The 24,987-nt window shown below is 33.3% G+C and overlaps 1 protein-coding gene across 1 annotated transcript in view; it reads right to left on the reverse strand.

Annotated features, from left to right (window-relative positions):
* The window catches only part of LOC150110624 (monocarboxylate transporter 13-like), a 92,673-nt gene extending 70,732 nt beyond the window's left edge, over nucleotides 1-21,941 (reverse strand). Inside the window, exons 1-3 of the mRNA XM_090403257.1 lie at nucleotides 21,932-21,941; nucleotides 18,480-18,620; nucleotides 16,985-18,016 (exon numbers count right to left, since the gene is read on the reverse strand). Of these exons, the coding sequence (XP_090259383.1) occupies nucleotides 16,985-18,016; nucleotides 18,480-18,620; nucleotides 21,932-21,941 (1,183 nt within the window). The remainder of the gene's footprint in view (nucleotides 1-16,984; nucleotides 18,017-18,479; nucleotides 18,621-21,931) is intronic.
* Nucleotides 21,942-24,987: the final 3,046 nt, after the last annotated feature.

The following is a 24,987-nucleotide window of genomic DNA, read 5'->3' on the forward strand; positions in this document are numbered from 1 at the left end:
CACACCCACACGCACGCACCCACCCGTATACACACATTTAATGATTGCACAGAAAATCATCACAATAAATACACGTAATTATAATGAAGCAGTTTTGGTAAAAATAGATCTCTTAAAAACACCTTTAACTTTCCACAATGCAATTACAGAACAGTCTTAAGAACCTGAACTTCTCTAAGGGAAAAAAATAGTTAGTATGTTCTCATAATTAGAATATATTGATTATACTTCGAACTGTTGTCGTGAAACTATTTAAAGTAACTATTCTTTTGTTTTGGCTTTTGCTAGCTGTAATTCTAACGCAGTCATAAAGAAAGGCTTATGTAACGGCAGTTCATGCCAGGAGCCATTCAAAAGCTTTTACCAGACTTCATCAAACGGATTTTGGCCACTTGAAACTAAAGTTAGAGTGTAAACTTTATGAAGTATATTAACTGGTGAAAGCACACTGGTTATGAGCTTTCAAGAAAATAGTTGTTTCTCGATCCAGCTTTTTTTAATGTGATTCAACTCTTTACAAGAAAAGAATTGGATGACAGTGCATGCATAACAACAAAAAGAAAATCCCAAAACTGAATGCCCAATTTATTTATAAATTAAGTATAAACCTTTGATCACAACGAGAAATAAAGTGAAAACAAATAAAGTGAAATAAAGTGGGCATTGACTGACTTTTTTTATTTCTTGGAAAAACATCATAGTTACAATTCATGTGAATGCCAGAAGTGATTTGATAAAGTTTCCTGGGTGGTATCTGTACCATGGTTCCCATATTATGCAATCCTAGCCTGCCCACGATAAAATATATTATAGGTTTGAAATGTTTCCTCAGTGGGAGGACTAACATTAAAAATTAAATGTTCTACAAAAAAGAACCTTAAAAAAGAGAACTCGGTGGATTGCAAAGATCAGGTTTTGAAGTTCTTACATGTAAGTTTTTTTAGTGTTCGAAATGCTAACGTTATATAAATGCGTTTCCTTTTCCCGAAACATGGAAAGTGGTGCAGTGTGAGAAGAGCATCCATCTTGGGAATCGTTGTCGTTCAAGAGGCATTTACTTATTCATAAAGAAATACAGTAAATATTTCATCGACCTCTAAACCAAAGGGAATATTTGGGTTGTCCATAGTCATAAATAACTTAAATCAAAAATTCTTTCTTCTTTATTCATCTTTAATGCATAGACTTGTGAAATAAAAACATATCCGACTCGAAATTAACTCTCTCTCTCTCTCTCTCTCTCTCTCTCTCTCTAAGCAATAGATACGTAGCTCGCTTTCTTCAGTATTTCTTTTTTTTTTCATTTTTAACACTTAAATAATGTTTATGATACCTGTCACTTTTCATGAATCTTTGTTTATCTTCGTCAAGGCAAAACATGACCACCCTAATCTGAAACTCTAAGCGCTCATTAAGTCGCCAGTAAAATTAAATTAGATGTGAAGAAAAAGTGACATTTGGCATGTCAATGTAGAAAACGTGTGTGATTTATAAATAACTAAATTATTTAATAAATCTTTGAATTTATAAATTATTTATTTTAGACATATGAATCCTTCTTCCCGCGGAAGTTAAATTTCCGGTAGGAATTTACGGAGTGTGATAATTAATTGATCAGCGTTTCTTATCATTTTTCTTTGTCTTTCTTATTTCGTAGTTCATTTGAACTCTTCGCATGACGATCCTTATGATGGTTGTCTGATGAATACATTTGTCATCGATCAAAAACGCAACTTGGTGACGTACGACTTTTTCCATAACAGTCTAGTATACCCGTAGATTTTCTTTCTTTTTTTTTTCACAAATTGTAGATTTGCAGGATAATAATAATAATAAATAAAAGCTCGGTTTCCAGGAAGGAAAAAATCCTCCTTCTCCATGTGACATTGTGATTTTATGTGACTATCGCCAAGGAAATGCTGTAAGCCATTGTGCATCAATACCCTAGGTTGGCAGAGAATTTTTCCCATTTTTATAATTTTTAGTAAAAATGGGAAAATTCTTAGGTAAATTTATTTTTACCTGTTTGGAAACCCTGATCTAGAGACAAACAAAAATTTTACAAGTTCCTTTAGATCTTACGTAATAAACGGAGTGGTGCCCTCACACCTGGCGATGAAACTCATCTCTTGACTAACGATAATCACAAACATCCATGCTACAGCGAGTTCGAGGACGCTATCTACTCGATTGACCAAGCCGACAGACATTTTGTCTAGTAATTCAATAATATCTGTAATGTGTGTATACGTTTCATTAGAATTTTTGAGAAATAATCAAGAAAGCCTTTAAATGTATATATTTTTAAAAATTTAATTAATTTGGCAATGATATCGGCAAACCTTATCTATTAGTGAAGACTCCTATCTGAATAATGTCTGAGATGAACCCCTTCATTCCAAGGTCATTATGTGGTAATAGATAATAAGTAGTTAATCCGGCAAACATGGCTGCTACAGATCCATTTAACAAGAAATAGACACATAATCAATTAATCTGCATTGTAAAGTCATTTGCAAAAGGAATAGAAATATAGTGGAGCAGTAAATTTACAACCATAAAACTCTTCCTAGATAAATTAGTGATCCGCCCTAGACTAATGTCAAAGGTGATCGATTGTTGGTGTGATATGGATTATTTGAGAGGAAGCCTGGATTTTGGAACTGCCGAATTAAAATCAAGAACTGTAATTGTGAAGTACTAAGATAATTTCCATAAAATGTCGGTTAGAAGTATTGTTAAATATAACATGTGTAAGATCGTGTTATCCTAATCTAAATGCATTTTGGTAGAAGAGGGCGTATTATCTATATCTTCTTCTGATTTATGATTACAGTTGAATTCGTATTTGGACTGAAGAGATTATTTTGACTCTGTTCGTCAGTAGAGTTTGGTGGAGCTTTGCATTCTGTGGTGCGTGTAGCTTGTGTAGGATTCTGCTGGAAAGCTGCATGGGACCATGGGAAGCTGTAGTGTGTGTGTGTGTGTGTGAGCGACAGAATTCAGGCTACTCCTGACATAATGAGAAATGTCTCTCTTATTCATAACGAGATAAGCAAAAGGCAGATACAACTTACCATGGCAAACTAGTAATGATCCCTAAGTCCAGCATGAACCGCACCGCCGACATGCAGTAGAAGGGAACCGTAAGCGACTTCAGTGTATATGGGTATGCTGCCAAGAAAGTCTTATAAACAAGTTACTGAAATTAAGTATTAAGAAGGGACTGATTAGATTTGATTTAAATCAAATGAATTAAGCATTTAAAGTAGAACTTTAAAAGATATTAAAAAGTTTCAGAGGAGAGAAAGAGAATTGGAACTGTCAGAAGAAACAAATTATACACAAACAAAAGAAGCAAAGAAGAATCTTATTGAATCAACAAGAAAGAAAGATTGTAAATGGCTGTCCCAAGAGATTCAAATAACAAAATAAATAAGAAAAACGGGAAACTTCAAGGAAACAAAAAAAGCATAAACAGTCCAGTGCAGATTTTCAGCGACAGACTAGGAAAGAAAAAGAAAAACGTCTAAACAAAAGGTGCAAGGAAACGGAAGAAAATAACATTGCAGAAGGAACAACAGTTCTGATTTAGAAAAAAACATAATGTAGTTACAGGAAAGTTTATCCCTAGATTTGAAGTAGCAAAAAACTAATTCGTGAAAAAGTTTGATTGAAAAAGAACAACAACAATTAAAGGTGAAAAAATACGAAAAACGTAAGTAGGGTATTTGTGCAAGAAAGATATAAATATTGAAGGAGAATGTGAAAGGAAAGAATTTGTTGAGGAACATATGATAACGAAAAGTGGAGTGATGATGAGAAGTGACGTAAACAGATGTCAAAAGGAAAACTCCTGAGCTGATGTAGTGTCAGTAAAATTGTTCAGAGCAAATGGGGAGAAGTAATAAATTAACTGAACTATGTCAACGGATTTTGAAAATATATAAACACAAAGAAAATATATTCTCCTAAAGATTAGAAAACATCAGTATTCATAACAATTGCAAAAAAAGCCAAATCCCAGAGGATGTGAGAATTACAGACCCATGATTAGGTTGTACAAAAGAAATTTCATTAAACCTAGTCTTTATCTAAGTTGGATATTTAATCGTATTGTGCCAATATCAGGTCATAATGAGAGTGCCTTCTGGACTAAGCATTTCCTGAATTATCGCTTAAGTTAATGATTATCATTACTTGCGTTGGCACTTAAAAATAACTTATGCTCAAACTGTACATTTTATTTTCATAGGAAAACCACCAGAAGGGAAAAAATAGAAAACAGAGATAACCTGATTCCTTCAAAGATGAAGAAAATTATTCGTTTCTACCTTGTTATTACACGGGGAACAGAGTTGATGTTTCACATAAGGTGTTTAGATCTGCATAATAACTAGCATTAGAGTTGTCTCATCAAGCCATTGAACCATGATCATTTGCTTACTAAGGTTAATTAACCATGCACCATAAGTTTTTTTCTTAGTCTCAGTGCATCGTTAGGCACTCATTTGAATATTCCCAATCACTGATATTGTAGAAGTTTCTTGTAGTGTTAATAAAATGCAATCGTGACGGAAAGACACAACATCTCTTTATATAATAAACTAGTATTTACTGACTAAAAACGTATAAGTTATTATACGTTTCTTTTTAAAATAGTATACATATAATATCTTATACATCGTTTCGTTGTTGCTTTTTAATTTTCTTAATTTTAAAATCTTGGAAATGGTAAGAGCTATAGCTGCTGACCTTAGATTTCTTTTGGTAGAAGAAATCTAACTGACATTAAGAGCTGAGTGGTATAATCCGATTCTACATTTTAGAGAGGGATTACTATCCAAAGAATAAGTTTTTTTTGTTGTTTTTTTTTAATTCTAACATTAAATGACGAATGATTTTCAATTACTATTTTGAAAACATTTTGTAATGCTTCGTAAAACACAAAACCCTAAAAACCCTATTGTGCTGCTGTCGGAATGTATAAAAAAGTATTTCTTCAACAAATGGTATTTCTCCATCACATGTTAGCCAGTGCAAGTATATCAAATGACGCGTGATTTTCAAAGGACATTGCGTGCATATTTCATAAATATGTTGTGCATGTAGAAACCCTTTACGCACAAGTCAAAAGCTCCAAAAATGGATAACGATGTTCGCTTATGATAGCACACCGAAGTACAAATAACGTATTTGACCTAAATACGGCAGTGTGTCATATGGGATCAAAAAGATTTTCTGAATTTCGTATTTATGATAGAAAAGAGACTCTTGCTATAAAAATATAATAAACTTATGTGCAAAAATGTACATAAAATTTTGGTTCTAAAATTCCAAAACTAACGTGTTTTCTTCTTTTCTTTGTGTCTCACTATCGCACTTTTCTTGTTGTTGCATATGTGCTTCAATATTAAAAATTTTGTTATCTTAATGTTGAAACGTATTTCACCTTTCAAGTCTTGAATGCATTGGCTTGTTACAGCGAAGTAATTGGAGTTCATGATTAATGGCATGCTAAGCGATTAATCCTGTCTATATAGTTTGTCTGTTTTGCAAGAAGAAAAAAAAAACTGAATTTATGGGAGGATGACTGTGTAACAATCATATGAGACCGACTAACACAGTTTCATTTGGGAATCCTCCACATGTTCTAACGGATTCAAACCTAGGTGTTACCAAGCAAAGGTTATCTTCGACGTATTTGATATTATATTTTCTTTGTGGTGTCAATAAATAAAATTCAAAGAACAAGCATTTAAAAGATAGACTCGATATTTCACTGCGTCATTATGCTTAATATGTGACCACATAGTATTTTTATGTGATTCCCATCCACGAAAGATTGTACGTTACTGTACATTAGTACTGTGCTTGGCCTAAGAATTCTGTTTCCATTTTTATTAATTTTTCATAATTTTTATGCTTTTATCTATTTTCATATAATGCAGAAACCCTGCTTTAAACATGGAAGTTTTTGAAGCCATTTCAGGTCTCCGGTAAGAGGGGAAGTAATCTCACGCATGGGGATGAAATCCATCTCCCGCCTAGTTGGCGTGGGAAAGAATTTGTTTGTACTTGCACGTGCAAGAAAAGTAAAACCGTTATTCATGTATTTTTCATGTAATGTAATAGAAATGTCATCATTGTTTTCAAAGTTCTTATTATCAGATAGGATTTAAAAAACATTCAGTTACATGAAAGTTTTTTTTTTCTCTCTGGGGTGTTATTCTCGGTAACTGGAGGACCTATTGATAAATCTGCAATGTGGTTCCTCGTTAACGAGTGTGATTGCAATCTTTCACCATCAAAACTCTACTGATAAATTCTAAACATGTTCATTCGTCCATATAAAGTCGGACATTTAAGAAAAACCAGAGGATCATTTGAAGCGAGAAAACCCAAACTTTATGATTGCAGTAATTCTGTGGTAAGCATGCTTAAGAAGTTATCAGCATTGCTCCTCTTTACAACTAAAGTTTTTAAGATTTTATACAATGTATAAAACTGATACTTTTTTCTGCATTTACTCATTGTTTTTTTTTTAAATTAATAAGTAAATTAAGCGATAAATAAATGCATCCTTTTACTATTGTATGAATCCTCTAACTTGGAGTATTCTTCATTTGATAAAAATCATCAGCTTCAGTTACACAAAAGAAAGCTTTGAGCCTCTAGTTAAGTACTGGTGAGAAGTTTTATAGTTACTAAATCTAAGGAAGGTACCCGATTTTCATTAATATGTTCGTTTATTAGTGTCGCATTTCTGTTGACAAGAGACAAGCACTTCAGAATGGCCGGCTGTTGAAATTGAACGCTCTGATAATCTGGTTAGTGTCATTTAAACAAATCTAAACTTTAGCCATCGGCAAAGAACACCATTGAGAAGTTTAGTTTTCGTATAAATTATTTTTTTAAATAATTCTTTTAATTAATATCAATCAATGTAGATGTCATTCATAGTCAATAACTGCTGGCACCCAGTTACCTTAAAGTAACTTGGATGCCGGCAGTTATACGTTTATTAATACGTCCCCAAGTTTAAATAGCACTTTTTTAAGGCAAATCTGTGAAACTCTTTCGCTGGAATGCTAGAATTCCGTTTCCTTCTTTACTAAATATTTACTTCCGAGATATGATTGAAATTAATATTTAGCATTTGAGTTTGTTCAAATATTTGGTTAAGACTTTATTTAGTTTATCTTAACTACAGAGCTTATTTTCTGGACATCTGTTTCTTTTATACTAAGCTAGAGAATAACCCCCAACCGTCATAACTAATTAACTCCAGTTTGGTTTCATCTTATATTCTTTATTTTATTTTATATCTTCACGATGTAAAACACAGCATTCATGTTGTGCTGGTCCGGCATGTACGTTACTATTTTTTGTTCATCTTTGTTCGTTACATTTTTAGTTAAAACTTTTTAGTTTTCATATATTTAATTCTTGATTTTTTCGAAAGCTGTTGGTCATTTTATTCATCGTTTTCTTTTTTCCAGTTTGATTTCCTTTTCGCCTATCGAAGATGCATATTTTAATCCACATAACTTATTTGCATTTTCAACATCTTTTTCTTACGTTATATTTTCTGTGTCTTCGCGGTTAGACTAGTGGTTGTGCGCTTCGCAATCATATGCCGGGAAGGAGTGTCCTAAGTTCGATTCCCGTCGGTGAAGTGAGGAGCTGAAGGATCTGCCATAGCCAAGTTAGCCGGTCTTGGGCGTGGACTGTAGGGTTTATCTCCAGTTTATCCTGGGGTTTCATCCCGCAAAGCAGGCAAACCGGACTTCACAACTCAACATTGTGGACATTGGATACACCGGGACGTAGGGCTGACCACCTTATCCTGTGAACGGTTTGAGGTCCGATAATTAATTAACCCTCGACACCGAAAGGTAAAAGAGGGAAGATGAGATGAGATATTTTCTGTTCAAGCATGTTAGGCTACGAATATTTTGTCATCCCTACCTTTTAAAAATATTCAACCAGGTATGTCTTTTTAATTATTGTTCTTAATATAAATGAAAATGCTATATTAGTCATTTAAATTTGCCTTTGTTCAAGAGGAGTAGGTCCATTATCTAATGGACCTATCCCGCTAATCATATTTTTTATTATTTCAAAATCAGGACCGACATGACACTTAATTTCTGAATTCAAAGACATTTATGAACAGCGTTTTGCAAATGAAGAAAATTACAATTTCTTTTGTTGCATCTTCATCTTTCACGTGTATCGTATAGTATAGTATATCCACTTATCAAGACAATTTTATAACCTCGGAAATAATGTAAAGCATAAATGACATGTTGAGAATTTTTATATATTGCCAGCATTAATGTAAAAGTACAATAAAACATTAAAAAATACTGTTTTTTTACCTTTATTCCAGTAAGTTTACTCAATACATTGCAAGAGCACAAACCGTTTACTTCATTTTCAAAAGCTGGTTAAGCAGAAGGGATGAAAATAAGACACCTGGATATTTTTGCCTTCCATCCGCCTATCAAGAGTATCTCTTATAAAAATTCACATTTTATTTAGTCCCCACATAATTTATTTGAACTTCAAAATCAGTCATTTAATTTTTGTTAAAAATTTTGAAGTAATAGTTTCAAATAAGAAACATTTCAATCAAGGTTATTTAGGATATGCATATACCACTACATGTATACATAAAATACACAAAATATCACACATGGTTTTAAACCCAAGTTTGCCTGAAAATGCAAGTAAGAAAGAGAAACAAACAATAGATATTTGGGCATTGAAATGGCAGTAAAAATCAGGAACTAGAAGGAATTTTGTTATTATTATTAAATATTATTATTATTTATTAAACGACACAGAAATTTATGCATACAACATAAATAATCACCAAACCTACAACTTATGTAGACCAAACAAAAGAGGAGGTGGCATCGTGTCATTTATCAAAAAAAAAAAAATACAACGTGACTGAAAAACAAACTCATTTCTAACATGCGGAAACACTAATTTTTGAAATCACAAATAGCCACAATAGTATCAAATACACAATAAACACAATATACAGACTCCTAGATAATAATCCACTCAGCTTTCTTCACGAGTTAGAAACATGGCTAAGCGGTATCGAACCCCGTACAACAGGCTCATCTTAATAGGAGACATTAACATAAATACTCTTGACCACGCTTCTTCAACCACTAACACATATCTTGATATACTAAGTCAGTACAATAAACCCTACCATGAACTGCCCAACAAGAGAAGAAATACTCAATAACTCACTAACACAATCATGCATTGATCATATCAACATACGGGCTCCCATCCATACATATACATCATCAGTAATTAACGTCAAAATTGCCGATCACTACTTTGTCTGAACTTCGTTTTATTACGTCACCTACCCCCCCCCCTTCCACCACCACAAAAGTCGACAAAACTCGATAATACTAAAGAGCATTGTCGATAACCATGTAAAAAATACAGACTGGAATTCCCTACTTAAAATAAATGATCCTGTACCATTATACGAGAATTTTCAACTAAAGTTCACAGAAATATACAAAAAAACAACAAAGACTACACAAATGAGGCGACAAACAGACAACAATCCATGGATAAATGACGACATACTAAATAGTATTACTGTAAAAGAAAATCTATGGAAAAAACTTAAAAAGTCACCCAGTAACACACACTTACAAACCTTATACAAAAACACAAGAAATCAACTAATAACAAACATTCGTAGGGCAAAACGACGCTACTACTTCCAAAATTTCATGGAATATAACATTAACCAAATATGGGCAACACTCAACTAATTAGTAACTCGAAATAAGAAAACTTCAGCACAAGATTTTATTGCAAAAAGCTTCGATAAGGACACAAACCAAGAGGAACTAGCAGACTCATTCAACCATGCTTTCACAAACAACATCACACAATTCAAAAAAGACAAACTACCAACGATCAACAAAAAACTACCGACACAAAGTCAACAACTAACGATGTATTTTCCACCCATAACAAAACAGAAACTGAAAGAAGCACTCCTACAACTAAAACCAAAGACCACTCCAAGAATAGACAAAATAAGACTCACAGACCTTACAACACACTTAGAACAAATAAACCCAATACTTTTGAAACTCGTGAACATAATATTGGACACAGGCATTATTCCGCAACAGCTAAAAACTGCAGTAATTACGCCAATATACAAACACAGCAAAAGAAACGATACTCAGAACTACAGACCAATAGCTACACTATCAGTCATCTCAAAAATTCTAGAAAAAATAACACACACCAGACTACAGAACTATTTACAGAAGTACAACATCATCTCACAAAACCAATACGGCTTTCAGAAAACAAAAGGCACCATCACTTTATTAGAAGACATCGCCGACACAATAAACAAAGCTCTCGACAAAAACAAGTACGCTGTCCTTATACTGCTGGACCTAACCAAAGCATTCGATACACTTGAACATGACATACTACTCACCAAACTATACTCAGTAGGTATAAGAGGAACACGGCATACATGGTTCTAAACTACCTCTCAAACAGAACACAAGTAACAAAAATAGGTACATGTCAGAGTCGGAATATACAAATAAAACACGGTGTACCTCAAGGTGCCATATTATCACCCACTCTGTTCAACATATACATTAACGATGTTCATAACATATCCATAAGAAGTCAAATATTTCAGTACGCAGCTGACACTGCACTACTAGCAATCCACACAGACATCAACACGGCTCTCTTCAAAGCACAAGACCTAAACGAAATCACAACATACTTCCACCAGAACGCAATTCTAATCAACGGCACTAAAACACAGATGTTGATAATACACAACCCAAGAATCATACGCCCCGCATCACTATCGATACATTGTCACACATACCGCTGCATTAACAACAAAAATACCTGCTAATGTTCCGAAATCAAGCCTGTAACACACGCAAAATACCTCGGTCTCTATATAGATTCCCACCTTAAATGGACAAAACATATAGAATACCTACACACCAAACTCCCGATCATCGCAGCAAAACTCTTCCAAGTTAAAGACATTATTCCACCCAAATAAAAAAACTCCTATATCACGGTATCTGCAAATCCCTACTCAGATACGGAATAACAGATGCAAATACATCAAACAGTCACCTAAAAAAATTAGAAACACTACACAGGAAAATCGTGTCAACAGTGATCTGGACACCTTACACGCAACAACCAATATCCGACAAGCACATGGCGATACACAGAATTCTGAGCATTAAAAACCTGAAACACTACATGACATTAACAAGGAATTACTTCAACATCACCTATCGAAACAACAGAGACACATATCGTATAACACGACCTACAACAACTCTCTACATCTCCACACCCTTCAACAACTCATACGGTTCTTATGTGAGATCACATCAGATACCCATGCAACTCGACAACTTACCAAGAAAGTTAAAACATTTAGATAACTACAGAACATTAAAAACCGAACTCTGGAAAATATACCAACAAAGTTAAGAAACCATTAACACTAATATACACATCACAAATCACTAGCATCCAATGCCTACATCCCATACATAAACAGTAGCAACAACACAAATAGTGAAGGCTAAATCCCACTCTCTTCATAAAAGTTAACCCAAGCTTCGAAGTAGGTGGGATTAACTTGCCTCACTCATCTACAAGTAATCCTTATAAGCAAATGCAGAAATTTGTATGTATAATCATTCTTTCTTAAACTTTAATTATTATTATTATTATTATTATCAGATTTCCATGAAGTTAAAACACATCGATAGAGGTCCTTCTCTCTATCGATGTGTTGTTATAAACACACACACAGTTTATAACATCACATCTTAAATGTATTTACCGTCTCCGCAATCACTACACTCTCGGACAATGCATTCCAATCACTCACCACTCCCCATCAAAACAACTATATCTCCCTCCCTCTTGCTCATCCCTCACAGGTTCTAGAGATAACACCATATTTCCAATCTGTCTTCTCCCATTCTACGTTAACCTCTTCCACAATAATCTGGTAATAATCCCTTTGAAACTTGTCTCAATGTCTCAGATATATCATCCTCCCATTCACCAGTATGGTGCAATTACATTTCCTCAATCTGTCTTCACACTCAACATTCCAGAGACAAGAAACCATCTTATCAATTGTCTCTGAATCCTCCTTTCTAACATCTCCTTTTGAAAACCAGTCTGGTTTTCAAAAGGAGATGTTAGAAAGCAGCCTGATCAAAGCCTTATACAACGGAACCATAACGTTCTTATTTCATGGCAGTGTCATCTTTGCTATAATCCGCTGTGCTGTCCTCATGATTTAGCAATATATCGCCGAAATTTTAAGTTCTTGTGCACATCACTCGCAGATCATCATTTCCTCTACTTCCTCTAAAATATTTCCACCCATGCTACACATCCCATTGGTAGTCCCATTCATTCGCTCATATAAAAAATTTCATTCTATTATTAGTACTGTTGAACTGTATGTTGTATTACTGCATTGTATAGAGAATTGTATGCACATTCGTGCCAATCGATATGTAAATATGATGGATAAATATTTAGTTATTATTTTTTTAAAAAAATATATATTTACATTGATAAAGAATTAAGTACTCTGCATTTTGTACTGTCGAAACTTTTGTACGGTGAAAACATGTCGAAACATGTTTTCACCAAGGTTGAAGGATGAAACGTTGAACTCTGCTTTCCGATTGAACCATGTCGAACAAATGCATTGTCGTTTTGTGTGTGTGTGTGTGTGTGTGTGTGTGTGTGTGTGTGTGTGTGTGTGTGTGTGTGTGTGTGTGTGTGTGTGTGTGTGTGTGTGTGTGTGTGTGTGTGTGTGTGTGTTCCTTCGAGATTTATGAAAAAAATGTTAGCACATCATGTGGAAGAGTATTACTCAAAGATGCACATTATGACCATTAACTTAAGTTGATGGTTTCACCTTCAGATCATCGACATTGTTGACATTAATTACTCTGAAATTTTATTAATATGCATAAAAATAATACACGTATAGTAGCTCCAATAAAATCATAACTACAATAAAATGATTACGAGTTAAGCATTTTATGACAAGTTTAACGGAGAAAGGAATACTGGTGTCCTTTCTCAATAGGCATAGTTCTCCTTTACGTATTGGTATACGCAGGGGGGGGGAGAACTGTACATTGATCAGTGACATTGATTTATTTGTGACGTGCACCAGTAAATTGATACGAGGCCATAGTAAAACAATGAACCGATTGCATTTTCTTTTTCGTTATCCGACACTATTCTTATTATAGTATCATTCAGTGAAGGTGTATGTTTATTTCAGAAAATAATGAATAAATAGCACGTTGGTGAAAAATAATGCAGAAGCAGGTGAGGTAAAGCTACCACTGGAGTTACTAAAGAGGCCTATTATGTTTTCTTCAGTAAAACTAAAACGCAATCCTTCCTACATGTACAGCATTATATGATTAGGACAATTTTGGAGTAGCGTACTATACAATTTTCTGCTGTCATCCTCTTTAATAATAGCTTTGTTTAAAAGTTATGAAGCACAGAAATGAAGCATAAATATAAGTGGAAATAATGATATTCCTTTCAGATCCAGTGAATGACTGAAAAGTGGAAGTTATTAAAGAGACCGTAAACAATGAATATAACAGATTTTATCTCGTATTCTAAGATTTACATTATAGAATGTTCATGAAATAATATCCAATTTAAAAGTAACAAGCAATGGGAATAAAAAGTTGGGAGGAGGAATAATGCATTCCATATTAACACCATGTATGGCTCGGTATACATTCAACCTCTACGCTCTTATAATTAGTGAACGTCAACATTCCAGCAGTAACTGCACCTAGCCTAGGCAGCAATTTTTGTCTTTTAGTTATTACAGAAACATATTTCTGATATGTGCACTTTATCTTGATGTCCATAAATAGTCCAATAGAATAAGTATGTAAAGTTAGGACTACGAATCGGTCCTTTCTATCCAGCCACTAAGGAAAAAACACGGAAAGATCTTCGGGTTTTGTGGACTTGCATTTCTAACCATTTTCTTACAGGTGATGTTATTACCGTTTGAATCATGAGTCATCAACTTTAGTAACCTGGTATTAATAGCTTCGCCTAAATTCTCATTGCAAGCGAATTAGTGATTCAAATGTTGTGTGATGCAAGGTTCATGCATAGATTTTTTTCTTAAAATATCGATGTTTGTTGATCAGAACTGAGTTGGTACGCATATTCATAGAACTCTGAATATGTGAACGACACTCTTATGTTATCTAACTATCAACAAAGTGAGTAGGAAACTCATTTGTTGATAAAGTTATTCCTAATTTATATTTATTGATTTGATTTGTGTGGATACATTAGAAAATATAGTTGACTGTATTTAATGCTTAAAATATTTAAATTAAAGACATATTTCTAATGGTTTGTGTAATTCCAAACTGCTAGAATTTCATTTATTTCATTCGTATTTTTAGCAGAGTAGAGTTTAGAAGAAACTTCTCTGGAAAAGACATCATAGCAAGATAACTTCATGTTCTTTGGAATGTAGCGATATCTTTGTTTTGTCTAATATTTCCTTAAGCTTAAGACTGTAATCTAGATTTGTGCATGATAGTAGTATGCACTATTCACCTTAAAAGCTGTTTCGCCTGAAGTTGTTATCCTCTAGGCAGTAATCACCTATTTTAGCTTACTTGGTGTATATCATTAAATGTGATATGATGGCAACGACAGGTTTCTCTGAAAACAGTAGGTCTTCGTGTGTGTGTGTGTGTGTGTGTGTGTGTGTGTGTGTGTGTGTGTGTGTGTGTGTGTGTGTGTGTGTGTGTGTGTGTGTGTGTGTGTGTGTGTGCGTGTGTGTGTGTGCCAAGTGGCTTAGTAGTCAAAATTATTTCCGTTGTTGCCAGTAGCACAATAAAAATAACTAAATATTGTCAATAAATGTCAAGTTGTCAAGAAAGAAATAGCCGCTATTTTAGTTCACTCACTACTTTTTGTCTCTCTCTCTCTCTCTCTCTCTCTCTCTCTCTCTCTCTCTCCTTCTCTCAGGAATAATGTTTTTTTCTTGTTTGAATAACACAGCCATAAGAAATGTTTGTTTGGCAATGAGTAAATTTTGTTTCATGTAATACTGAATTTGATTCGAAACTCAGTGAATAATACCGAATTTTTAAATGCCAAAGAAATCTAATAAATATGATAATTATTATGATGAAATAATATTAGAATACAGTATATCAGATTCAGTTATTTGTTACGCCCAGAATATGTTGGGGTGTTAGGAAATTATAGCCGAAGCAACTAAGGCTATGAAGGTAGCATATGATGGCTGTTAACTGTGTGTGTTCTTCTGACCGGTTATCCTAATTTGCAACATGAACAAACCAAGTTTCCGATAGGATAAATCCCCACCATTTCCTCATGAGTCCGGCTAACTTCCCTTTTGTTAAAAAGCCCTTTATAAAGATTCTTCGCGTCCTACATGGGATTCAAGCACCCAGTCCAAAGGGCATTGTAGTTGCCGACTATTATACGGAGGCTAGCATAAAAGAAATTAAACATACGGTTCCATAATAAGAAACTTAGCACTGCAAAAAAGTCATTTAATTAGCATATCAGTAATCTATAACTTATTTTATTAAAGGATATATTTTTCTTGAACAAAATTTCTTCTTGTTTTCAGCAACATAGGTTCCAAACACCACATCGTTGTAGGAATGATATAAAGAGCTCCTAACATGTAGAACATTCCATCGTATGATCCAACAACGTCTCGAAAATAACCTACAAAGGCAAAATAGACAATTTCATTTCAGGAAAAATAAATCCCTTGTAAAGTTAGATTTCATGGATAACCTGGTGATGATAACGAACAACACAAAGATGATGAACCAATACGATTGGTGTTGGTCGAAATTTAATATGAAAAAAGTTCATCGACAACATTGTATTTGATTATCCAGATGATATTTATTTGTAAATGTCTATGAAACCTATAAAAGAAGGCTATGCCGATATTGCCATCAATATCAGGGATATTGATGGCAATATCAGAGATAAATAGCATATAATATAAAATTAGTTATATTAGTTTGTAGTTGTGTAAACAGATGACCACTATAACTCCCAAATGATTTTATAAAACCTAAAACTAGAGATCTGAATAGTGATAAATAATTATATTTATAGAAAGCATGTAAACACTAACAGTGTTTGGGTTATAGGTATTATAAGACATAAGAAAAATGTATAATATATATATATTATATATATATATATATATATATATATATATATATATATATATATATATATATATATATGAACATCATCAGTTGTTTAAAAAATTAGAATACATTTTACTAGCCAAATTTATTGATACTTCTCCGGTTCTTAATTCAGTTATTTGCAAAAGAAACATAGTTTTTAAATAATAACTGGATTATCTATTAATTTTGGTACTTGCAGTTGCAAGCATACGCCATTATAAGAATTTGCACAAAAAAGTGCCTGTTTACTCCTGAAAATTAACGTTTACATTAGTAAACGTTAATTTGTAATATACCAAATACGCTATACCACTTTGTAAGTGTTAGGAAAACTTAAAAAGAAGTAAAGTTGTATATATTTTGAATGAGGCAAAATACTGGTGTATTTCTCTAATTCCAGAAGCATTGTAAGAATAACATAAATATATAAGTATCAGGGAACTGAACTAATGGTCAATAACAACGAAGATCCCGAAATTAAATATAAAGACAATAAATATAGTACGGGTAGTGAAAAAATATTTATTGAATTATATAAAATTTAAAATCATCGAAAATGTATCATTCATATATAGAAAAATATAGTTCTTATTGTGCTGTGGTTAAAATTTATAACTAAAAAATTGTAAACCTACCTGTAAGAGGAGTCATAGTTAATGTCATTAAGATGCCACAAATAAATCCTCTAGTTCCTACGCCAATAAACTGGTGCTCTGGCAACAGATAATGTGCAATTAATGGCGTAAACATAATCACTAAAGATCCATTTGAAAAAGCATATACAGACAATACAGCAATGAATGTACTAAATTTATCAGCCATTGGAAAAAGAGCGATGGAAGCACCATATATTATGAGATTAAGAATCATAAAATTCTTTTTAGATAGAAATCCTTTGTCGGTAATCCATCCTAAACACGTGTTTCCAATCAGACAAACTCCCGCAGAAGTGGAAATTATTATTGCCGATTTAGATTTTGGAATTCCTTTGTCCGCTGCAAAATCAAGGATCACCGTATTGACACAAGTATGTGATAATGTCCAAAGTACCTCGCTTAGAAGAATTGCTAAATATAATGGATCTGTCATTATACTCTTCAAGTTTCGTAAATAATGTTTCTTAGCTAAATTTACGGAATGAATTTTTGGAAGGGTTGTAGATATTTTCGATTTTCTTTCTGGAAATTGATAGTCTAATTTAGAACGACAGTCTTCTGAAATTTTCTTACAGTTCAACACCGGACTTTCCTTGTGTAGAAATGAAATCTGCTTGTTGTCAAGCTCGGCGTTGTCGAGTTCACGTTTTTCTTCATTGCATTTCGTAAATTCAATTTTATTGCTGCAATTTTTCACTGTCTCCCACACATCATTTTTACCATTCTTACGTGAACATCCGAATTGTGACTCTCCATGCGATTCACTGTTTTGCGTTGGAGGAGTGTACAGCAAGAGTGCGAGTGGAAGAGCATGAATGGCTACTGCTGAAATAATTAGAAAGGTTCCCCTTATTCCATAAAAACACAGCAGAAATTCGATGAAGAATGCCATTAAAAAGCCTCCAAGTCCCATTCCGCAATACAACATTCCCGAAGCAATTACTCGATAGCGCACGAAATACATGTTAAGGAGAACCCTGATGGGGATAATGCAGAGTTCTTGACCCACTCCTGAAAAAAAAATAAAATACATGAAAATTTTAGTCATTCAATGCTGTTAAACTATTTCAAAACTTATTGAAATTGACTGTCATTTTTAAGTCCGATACTGCTCGTTATGATGTTCAAAAAGCAGTCGAATATTCCGTTTAAAATATTGTGATACTTGTTAAGGTTGTAAGTGATATTTGAATGCCTGGGTTAATTGGATACTAGGTTAAGATTGTATGGAGGTAGCTAAGATCAAAAGAGAGTATGTGTTATGAAAGAGAGAGAGAGAGAGGGAGGGAGGGAGAGAACTGTTTCAGAAACAAAACATTTGTTCTCTCACTTGTGGGAAAATAACAAAGTTTATCCAAAATTAACTCCGGTAAAATAAATAAATAAGTGTACTCAGTTTTTAGTGAATTTTTTTATTTAATATATATAAAGCGTTGATGATCAGAATATCTATAACATAAGATATATAACTTACCTACAAGAGTCCATAAGAGGATGATAAAGGTTATATCCGAGGTCAGATAACACAGTCCATATCCAGAAGCACAGAGGACGACTCCAACAAACAACACCCTCCTAATTTCAAAATGTTCTCCCAGAATTCCTGAGATGGGAGCTAAAAACAATTAAAAGGTATACTGCACCAAGTACTTCCTTTCTTTAAAATTAAATTGAATACATTTTACAAAGCGTTCAAAGTATACACATCGATAATGTCACCTACAGCGTAACACGGTATTCATACATAGTAAAGAGCTTTGCCAACAATCTTATAAAAGCACAAACTGGAAATGCTACTTAAAATAAATGAACCAGTAACTTTATACCAGAATTTCCTACTCCTATTCTCAGAAATATATAAAAAAAGCAGAAAAGCCAGAACTAAAACAAAAGAGGCAAGAAACAGACAATAACGCCTCCATAAAATGACATTCTAAACAGCATTACAGTAAAAGAAAATCTATAGAAGAAACTACAAAAAGTCACCTAACAACTCATCTATAAACATGATAGAAAAAAAAAAGCAACGACTCCATTAAGAACAAACATTCGAAGGGAAGAAAAGATTGCAACTTTCAAAAATTTGAAGAATACACTGCAATTTTTGAATCAAATATGGGTCAGACTTAACGAATTAACTCGATAAAAGAACACTTCACGACAAGATTTTATTGCAAAAGGCTTCGGTCAGGATATGAAACAAGAGGAACTAGTAGACTCATTCAACTACGCCTTCGCAAACAGCATTGCACAACTCAGAAAAGATAATCTTCCAACTATAAACAACATAAAATTACTAACACATAGTCAACAGCAAACTATGTATTTTTAATCTCTATCCAAGCTGGAACCAAATGATGCTCACTCACAGCTAAAACCAAAGACTACTCCAAGAATAAACAAAAGACTCACAGACCAAAACACTTTGAACGAATAAATCTTATCCTTCAGAGACTTGTGAACATGATATTTGACAGTGATATTATTTCGCAACATTTAGAATAACTACTCCGATTTTCAAACAGGGCAAAAGAAACGACACACAGAACTACAGATTTGTAAGAAACTTAACAATTATCTTCAAAATTCTCGAAGAAATATCACACACTAAACTAATAAAACTACTTACAGGAATATATTATATCACAAAACCAGTATAGCTTCCAGAAAACCAAAAGCACTACCACATTATTAGAAGATATCTCTTAGCCATAAACAAAGTTTTCGATAAAAATAGTAAAAATAAGTACACTGTTCTTATACTTCCTGACTATACCCAAGCTTTCGATACCCTTGAACATGACATACTTCTGACCAAACTATACTTAATCCGAGTAAAAAGAAACACTACACATTTGGTTCAGGAAGAACTGCCTCTCAAACAGAACACAAGTAATAAAAATAGGCACAAATTATAGCCAGGGTATATAGATTAAACAAGGAGTTACAAAGCGCCATATTATCACCTACTCCGATTAACGTTAACATACCAAAAGCACTCTCTCTCTCTCTCTCTCTCTCTCTCTCTCCAAAGCACAACAAGACCTGAACGAAATAGCAATTTACTTCTACTAAAACCAATTATAATATATATCAACAAAACGCAGATGTTAATTATACAGAACAAAGAATCATGCGCCATACACCACTCATGCTACACTGTCACACATAACACCGCATAACAACACCAACAAAAATAGCTCACTGACCCGAAATCCAACCTGTAACACATACTAAATATCTTGGCCTTTTCATAGAATGCCACCTTAAATGAAAAAAAAACCACCTACATGCTAAACTCCACATCACCGCAGCAAAACTTCAGAAACTCGTGCTGTTCAACTGTGAGACATCTCATACCCATGCTATTCAACAACCTACCACAAAATTTAAAATACATAAAATCACAGAACACTAAAAACGTGAATTGTGGAAGATATGTGGACCGAGTTAGTGTTGCAACACAAACAACACATAGATATATCAATACAGATAACACCTACATACCCTTTACAAATCACAGAACTGCAAAACCCAAAGGCCTGGATTCTATCCATAAAAATACCAAACAACATAAACAGTGTATGCTAATCCCACTTTCTTCGTAAAAGTTAACCCTTGCTTCAAAGTCGACGGAGTTAGGCATTCATCAACTAATCCTCATAAGCACTATTATTATTGTAGTTATTAATATTACTGTTATTCACTTAGTACTTTAATATTCAACTCTTCAGAAAAAAAATCAAAAATTGCATTGTGTAAATAGCCTGAATGATAATTATTTCTCTTTCAAATGTATATTTATAAAAAATAAAAAACCGTAACGGTGATATACTAAGTGTATTATGTATTGATGATGAGAGTAACCATGGTTTTATATAGCATTATTCATATAACATGTGTTTATTTACACATGTATACATCTAAATAGTACATATGAATTATGAAGTATGGATGACTAATTTGAAAATAAATATTATAAATTAAAAATATCTTTAAAACAATATGTAAGAATTATTAAAAAATGAAATTATTATTTTACTGACATACGGAGTTCAGTTAACATTTTTTAAAAATTCTATTTAAAATTATGAATAAAATTTGCATTTATTGAAGGGCTACAAAATTTCCTTTTGAATTCTTTATGTAGCCCGCTGAGCATCAGTTGGATAGCCCTAGTCTACACGCTTAAAAGGAATACATTTATATGGCCATTCAGAGGTGCTGTCTGGATAAGATGCTCTTTAGAGATAAGATTCTTTCGAGAATCTAATCCATTGATCTACACAAAAGTCTTCTAAATAGGTGACCAAATTATGTTTCGATATGTCAGTTTTTTTTTATTTTTAGCAATAAATAAATAAAATCTGTAATATCCATTGCAATTAAAAAATTGACTAAATAAAGAAGCTTACCAAAGAAATATCTTGAGACTGCTACCATGGTAAATGGAACACTAGATTCAGTCCTAGAAAATCCGTACGTAGTTAGAAATTCAACGTATATCATTGCAATTGATCTGTTTGGTCCAAATAATAAAAGAGTAAATATAAAACATAGAAAAGATGCAATCCAACTGTATCTTCCATCTTTCCAAACTGACATTTTTTGCTTTTTATTATAATGTTTGGCGGATAATCTCTTTCATGTATCACGTCAGAAATAAACTAGCAGGATTGAGATTTGCAAGCACTAATTGTTTAACTTTCAGTCATATGTGATGTAGAATGGAACGATGCAAAAGAAAATTCTCTATTCATCATCAACGGTCGCTGGTTCTAGAGTAGTTTACATTGTTGCATTTAAATTATTACGCAAGACTTTATATCCAGTACTTGTATATGACAACTCAACATAAGTAATTACTTCATACATGACATCTGGCGTTCAAAAAAAGAAGTATTACCTTTCTAACCATAAACTTACCATCATCCATATTTAAAAGACAGCAAAGTCATCATGAAATAGACGAAATGATAAAGAAATATAATAATGGTGTTCGGCTAGAAGCGCTGGTATGGGATAACTGATGCGTAGAAGGTGAATACTAGAATTAAAATAATTGCATATCCCAGTGTTTCACAGAACGCAAAGATAAATAAATATATAAATAAAAAGTCTTCAGTTCTTTCATTTCACAGCTGATGATGACAAAATCTGAAAAATAAAACTTTTTTGGGGGGGGGGGATTATTTTATATTTTTTATAATTTTATAATTTATAATAATTTGGAATTATTATAATAATTCCAAATACGAGAGATTGTCGGAGAACATTAGTACATTAAGTTGCGGGACGGAGGAAGGGAAGGAGCTACCTTTTGAAATTAAATTTAAATAGAGATCATAAAAAGCATTTTAAAAAAGGTTGTAACTCACTCTGCCGTAATAAATCAGAATATTTCGTTGTATTTAAATCATCAAAAACAAACAAACCATCTTGAGGAAATACACGGTTTTCAGCCGGCTATTTAGTTCCCCCTTCTCTCTTATAATTGACCGTTGCACTAACTAAATTAACTTCGATATACGTTCAGTGTTGTTGGAGCGGAACAGTCCTCGGCGCTGCAGCTTGTTCAACAGAGGGCGATTACATGTATTGGTCATCCAAAGGCAATTTTATTTAATCGCTCTCTGCTGAACAAAATAGGAGGGCCTAAAGATTTCAAGGATATCATCCCTTCTCTATTTTACATATTTGATGACAAAATCGAGTTTAGATTTATTCAAAATAAATTATTTTGATCAGTGATTTATCTCCGAAACTCGTCCATACAAATATGATAGCATTAAGAATTAAAGCTGTTCTACAGATATGGTTTTTACGTTTCTTATTGATGTCTTTTTTCCCTCGATTTTTTTCGCGTCATTGTGTAATTTAAGTGTAGAGCAAATTATAAACTTCATTTGTCAACCGCAGTATGCTTAAAACATGAAAGCTGCAATTATCTAATATATCCCACTCCTGTTGTTAAAAGACATTTTTGTATATTTATGACAAGTGAAGAAGAGTAACCAAAAGAAAAATCATGCATGATAAGAAATGCTGTGTCATCTTTTGTACTGCTATTCAAAGCTAAGTGGATAAGGTCGTGTTGCAATGAGAAGGTTAAAAAAAGGGGGGTTAATTAGGGGCTAACGTGTTAATAGTATGTTGTGATTCGATCCCCAGAGTAAGCCAGGATAACTGATCTCCCTCACAGAGTTATTCTCGAGAACCGCAAAGATATTCTTATATTCGACTATGCTAATAAACTTTCTCTTCTAAACATATTTCCGCATTATATTCAAATAATATCCGTTGTAGTCCTACAATTGATTTAAAGTATATACATAAAAAAGCTATTTAATCCCAAACTAATCTTATTTCAAAATGGATTCCTTTATCAATATTCTCAGCCTTGAACCCAAAAAAGACCGAAATATTTAGATTCGTTCATCGAGAGTTTGTAACGTTTTGAATTAGAGAAAAAAATTCCACTTATACAATGATAATAGCGCTTTGATATACGAATTAGAGGAAGGTTATATTCTCCTCTCTAATTCATTTACTCCTATTTGTAACCTACATGCGTTAGCATTTGTGGGATGCAATGAGAAATCCTCAGTCTGCATTTGTTTTCTTTCGAACGAGAAAATGTGAAATCTATAAACACATTAACGAAAGCAAATTTATTATCGATGTCTATACAGCTCTGTTTTCTTTTCTTTTTTTTTTTTTTTTGTCACATGTTTTTCGAATTTTGACGTCACGGCTCTCCGGGAGCTGCAGCATTGCAAACTCTTCCGCTCATCACTCAAAATATTGATATATATTGATATCATCTTACATCAGTTAGTTCAATCACAGCGAAAGAATTTTTGCAACTGTGGATGTAAAATATTAAAAATATTTATATATTTATTAAGCCCTTGGCTTAATACATCTACACAGAAACGTGTTTACCGCTACTCCACTCTAAATGATCCCCACCCCCAGGAACTGTTATTTTCCTTAGTGTCATTCTAAACAATAGTTCCTAGCTACAATGTGTTAAGTGATATATATTACTAAAATTGAATAAACACTTAATAAATATCAGATTTTCATAAAGTATAAACATATATATATTAAGTAATATGTTATTACTAAATTTATTGCTGTTAATATTTTTTACTTATTTACTTATTCCCCGCCTCGATAGAGACGGGGGAGTTTCCTCCCCCGTCTCTATCGAGGCGAGTTGAGTCCCCTCATGGTGGGGGTTAAATATTTATGGCTGTAGATCTGTGTGGGTTCATGGGGCCGGTTTGCGGCATGAAAAACGCTAGATAAACTGGCGGAAAAAAACCCTACTGCCCGCGCCCAAGACTGGCTAACTTGGCTATGGCTGAGGAAGATCCTCAAATTCCTCACGTCTTCGACGGGAATCGAACCTGGGACACTCCTTCCCCAGTCATATGGTTGCGAAGCGCACAGCCACTAGGCTAACATCGCGGACATATTTTTTTTTACTATAAAAACACTAACAGATGCTTAAAATCGTAAAACAAACATTCATGAAACTGCTAAAATTAAATACTAGTCATAATATTCGCATTTGATAAAAATAAATGCACTTAAATGTTTTAATAGACAGTTGTATAATGACAGGATTCCTTTTTATTCACGTTTGCAATTATGCTCTCAATTTTAAATGTCTAACATACATAAATTGCGTAGCTATTTAGTTTTTGCTAGAGCAAGGCAAGGTAGCAGCAATTAAAGAGTTCAAACAATTCTTGCTTTATTACAATTTAATTCTCAACGCAATTGTGTGCTTAGTTTATTTTAATATATGTTTAATGACGTTTTTTTCCCTGCTTTCTTTACAATATGCTTTAACTACATATTTTAAGTTGAGTATAAATAGCCGGCATAAACAAGTGTATAATCAGTATCCTAGATGCAAGTTAGAGCATCAACTGTGGGATATGACTACTATCAAACCTTTTTGTTGAATT

This window comes from Typopeltis vanoorti, chromosome 1 (genome assembly GCF_054136105.1).
Source record: "Typopeltis vanoorti isolate ZY-2024b chromosome 1, IOZ_Tvanoo_1.0, whole genome shotgun sequence".
In the NCBI taxonomy this organism is placed as follows: Eukaryota; Metazoa; Arthropoda; class Arachnida; order Uropygi; family Thelyphonidae; genus Typopeltis; species Typopeltis vanoorti.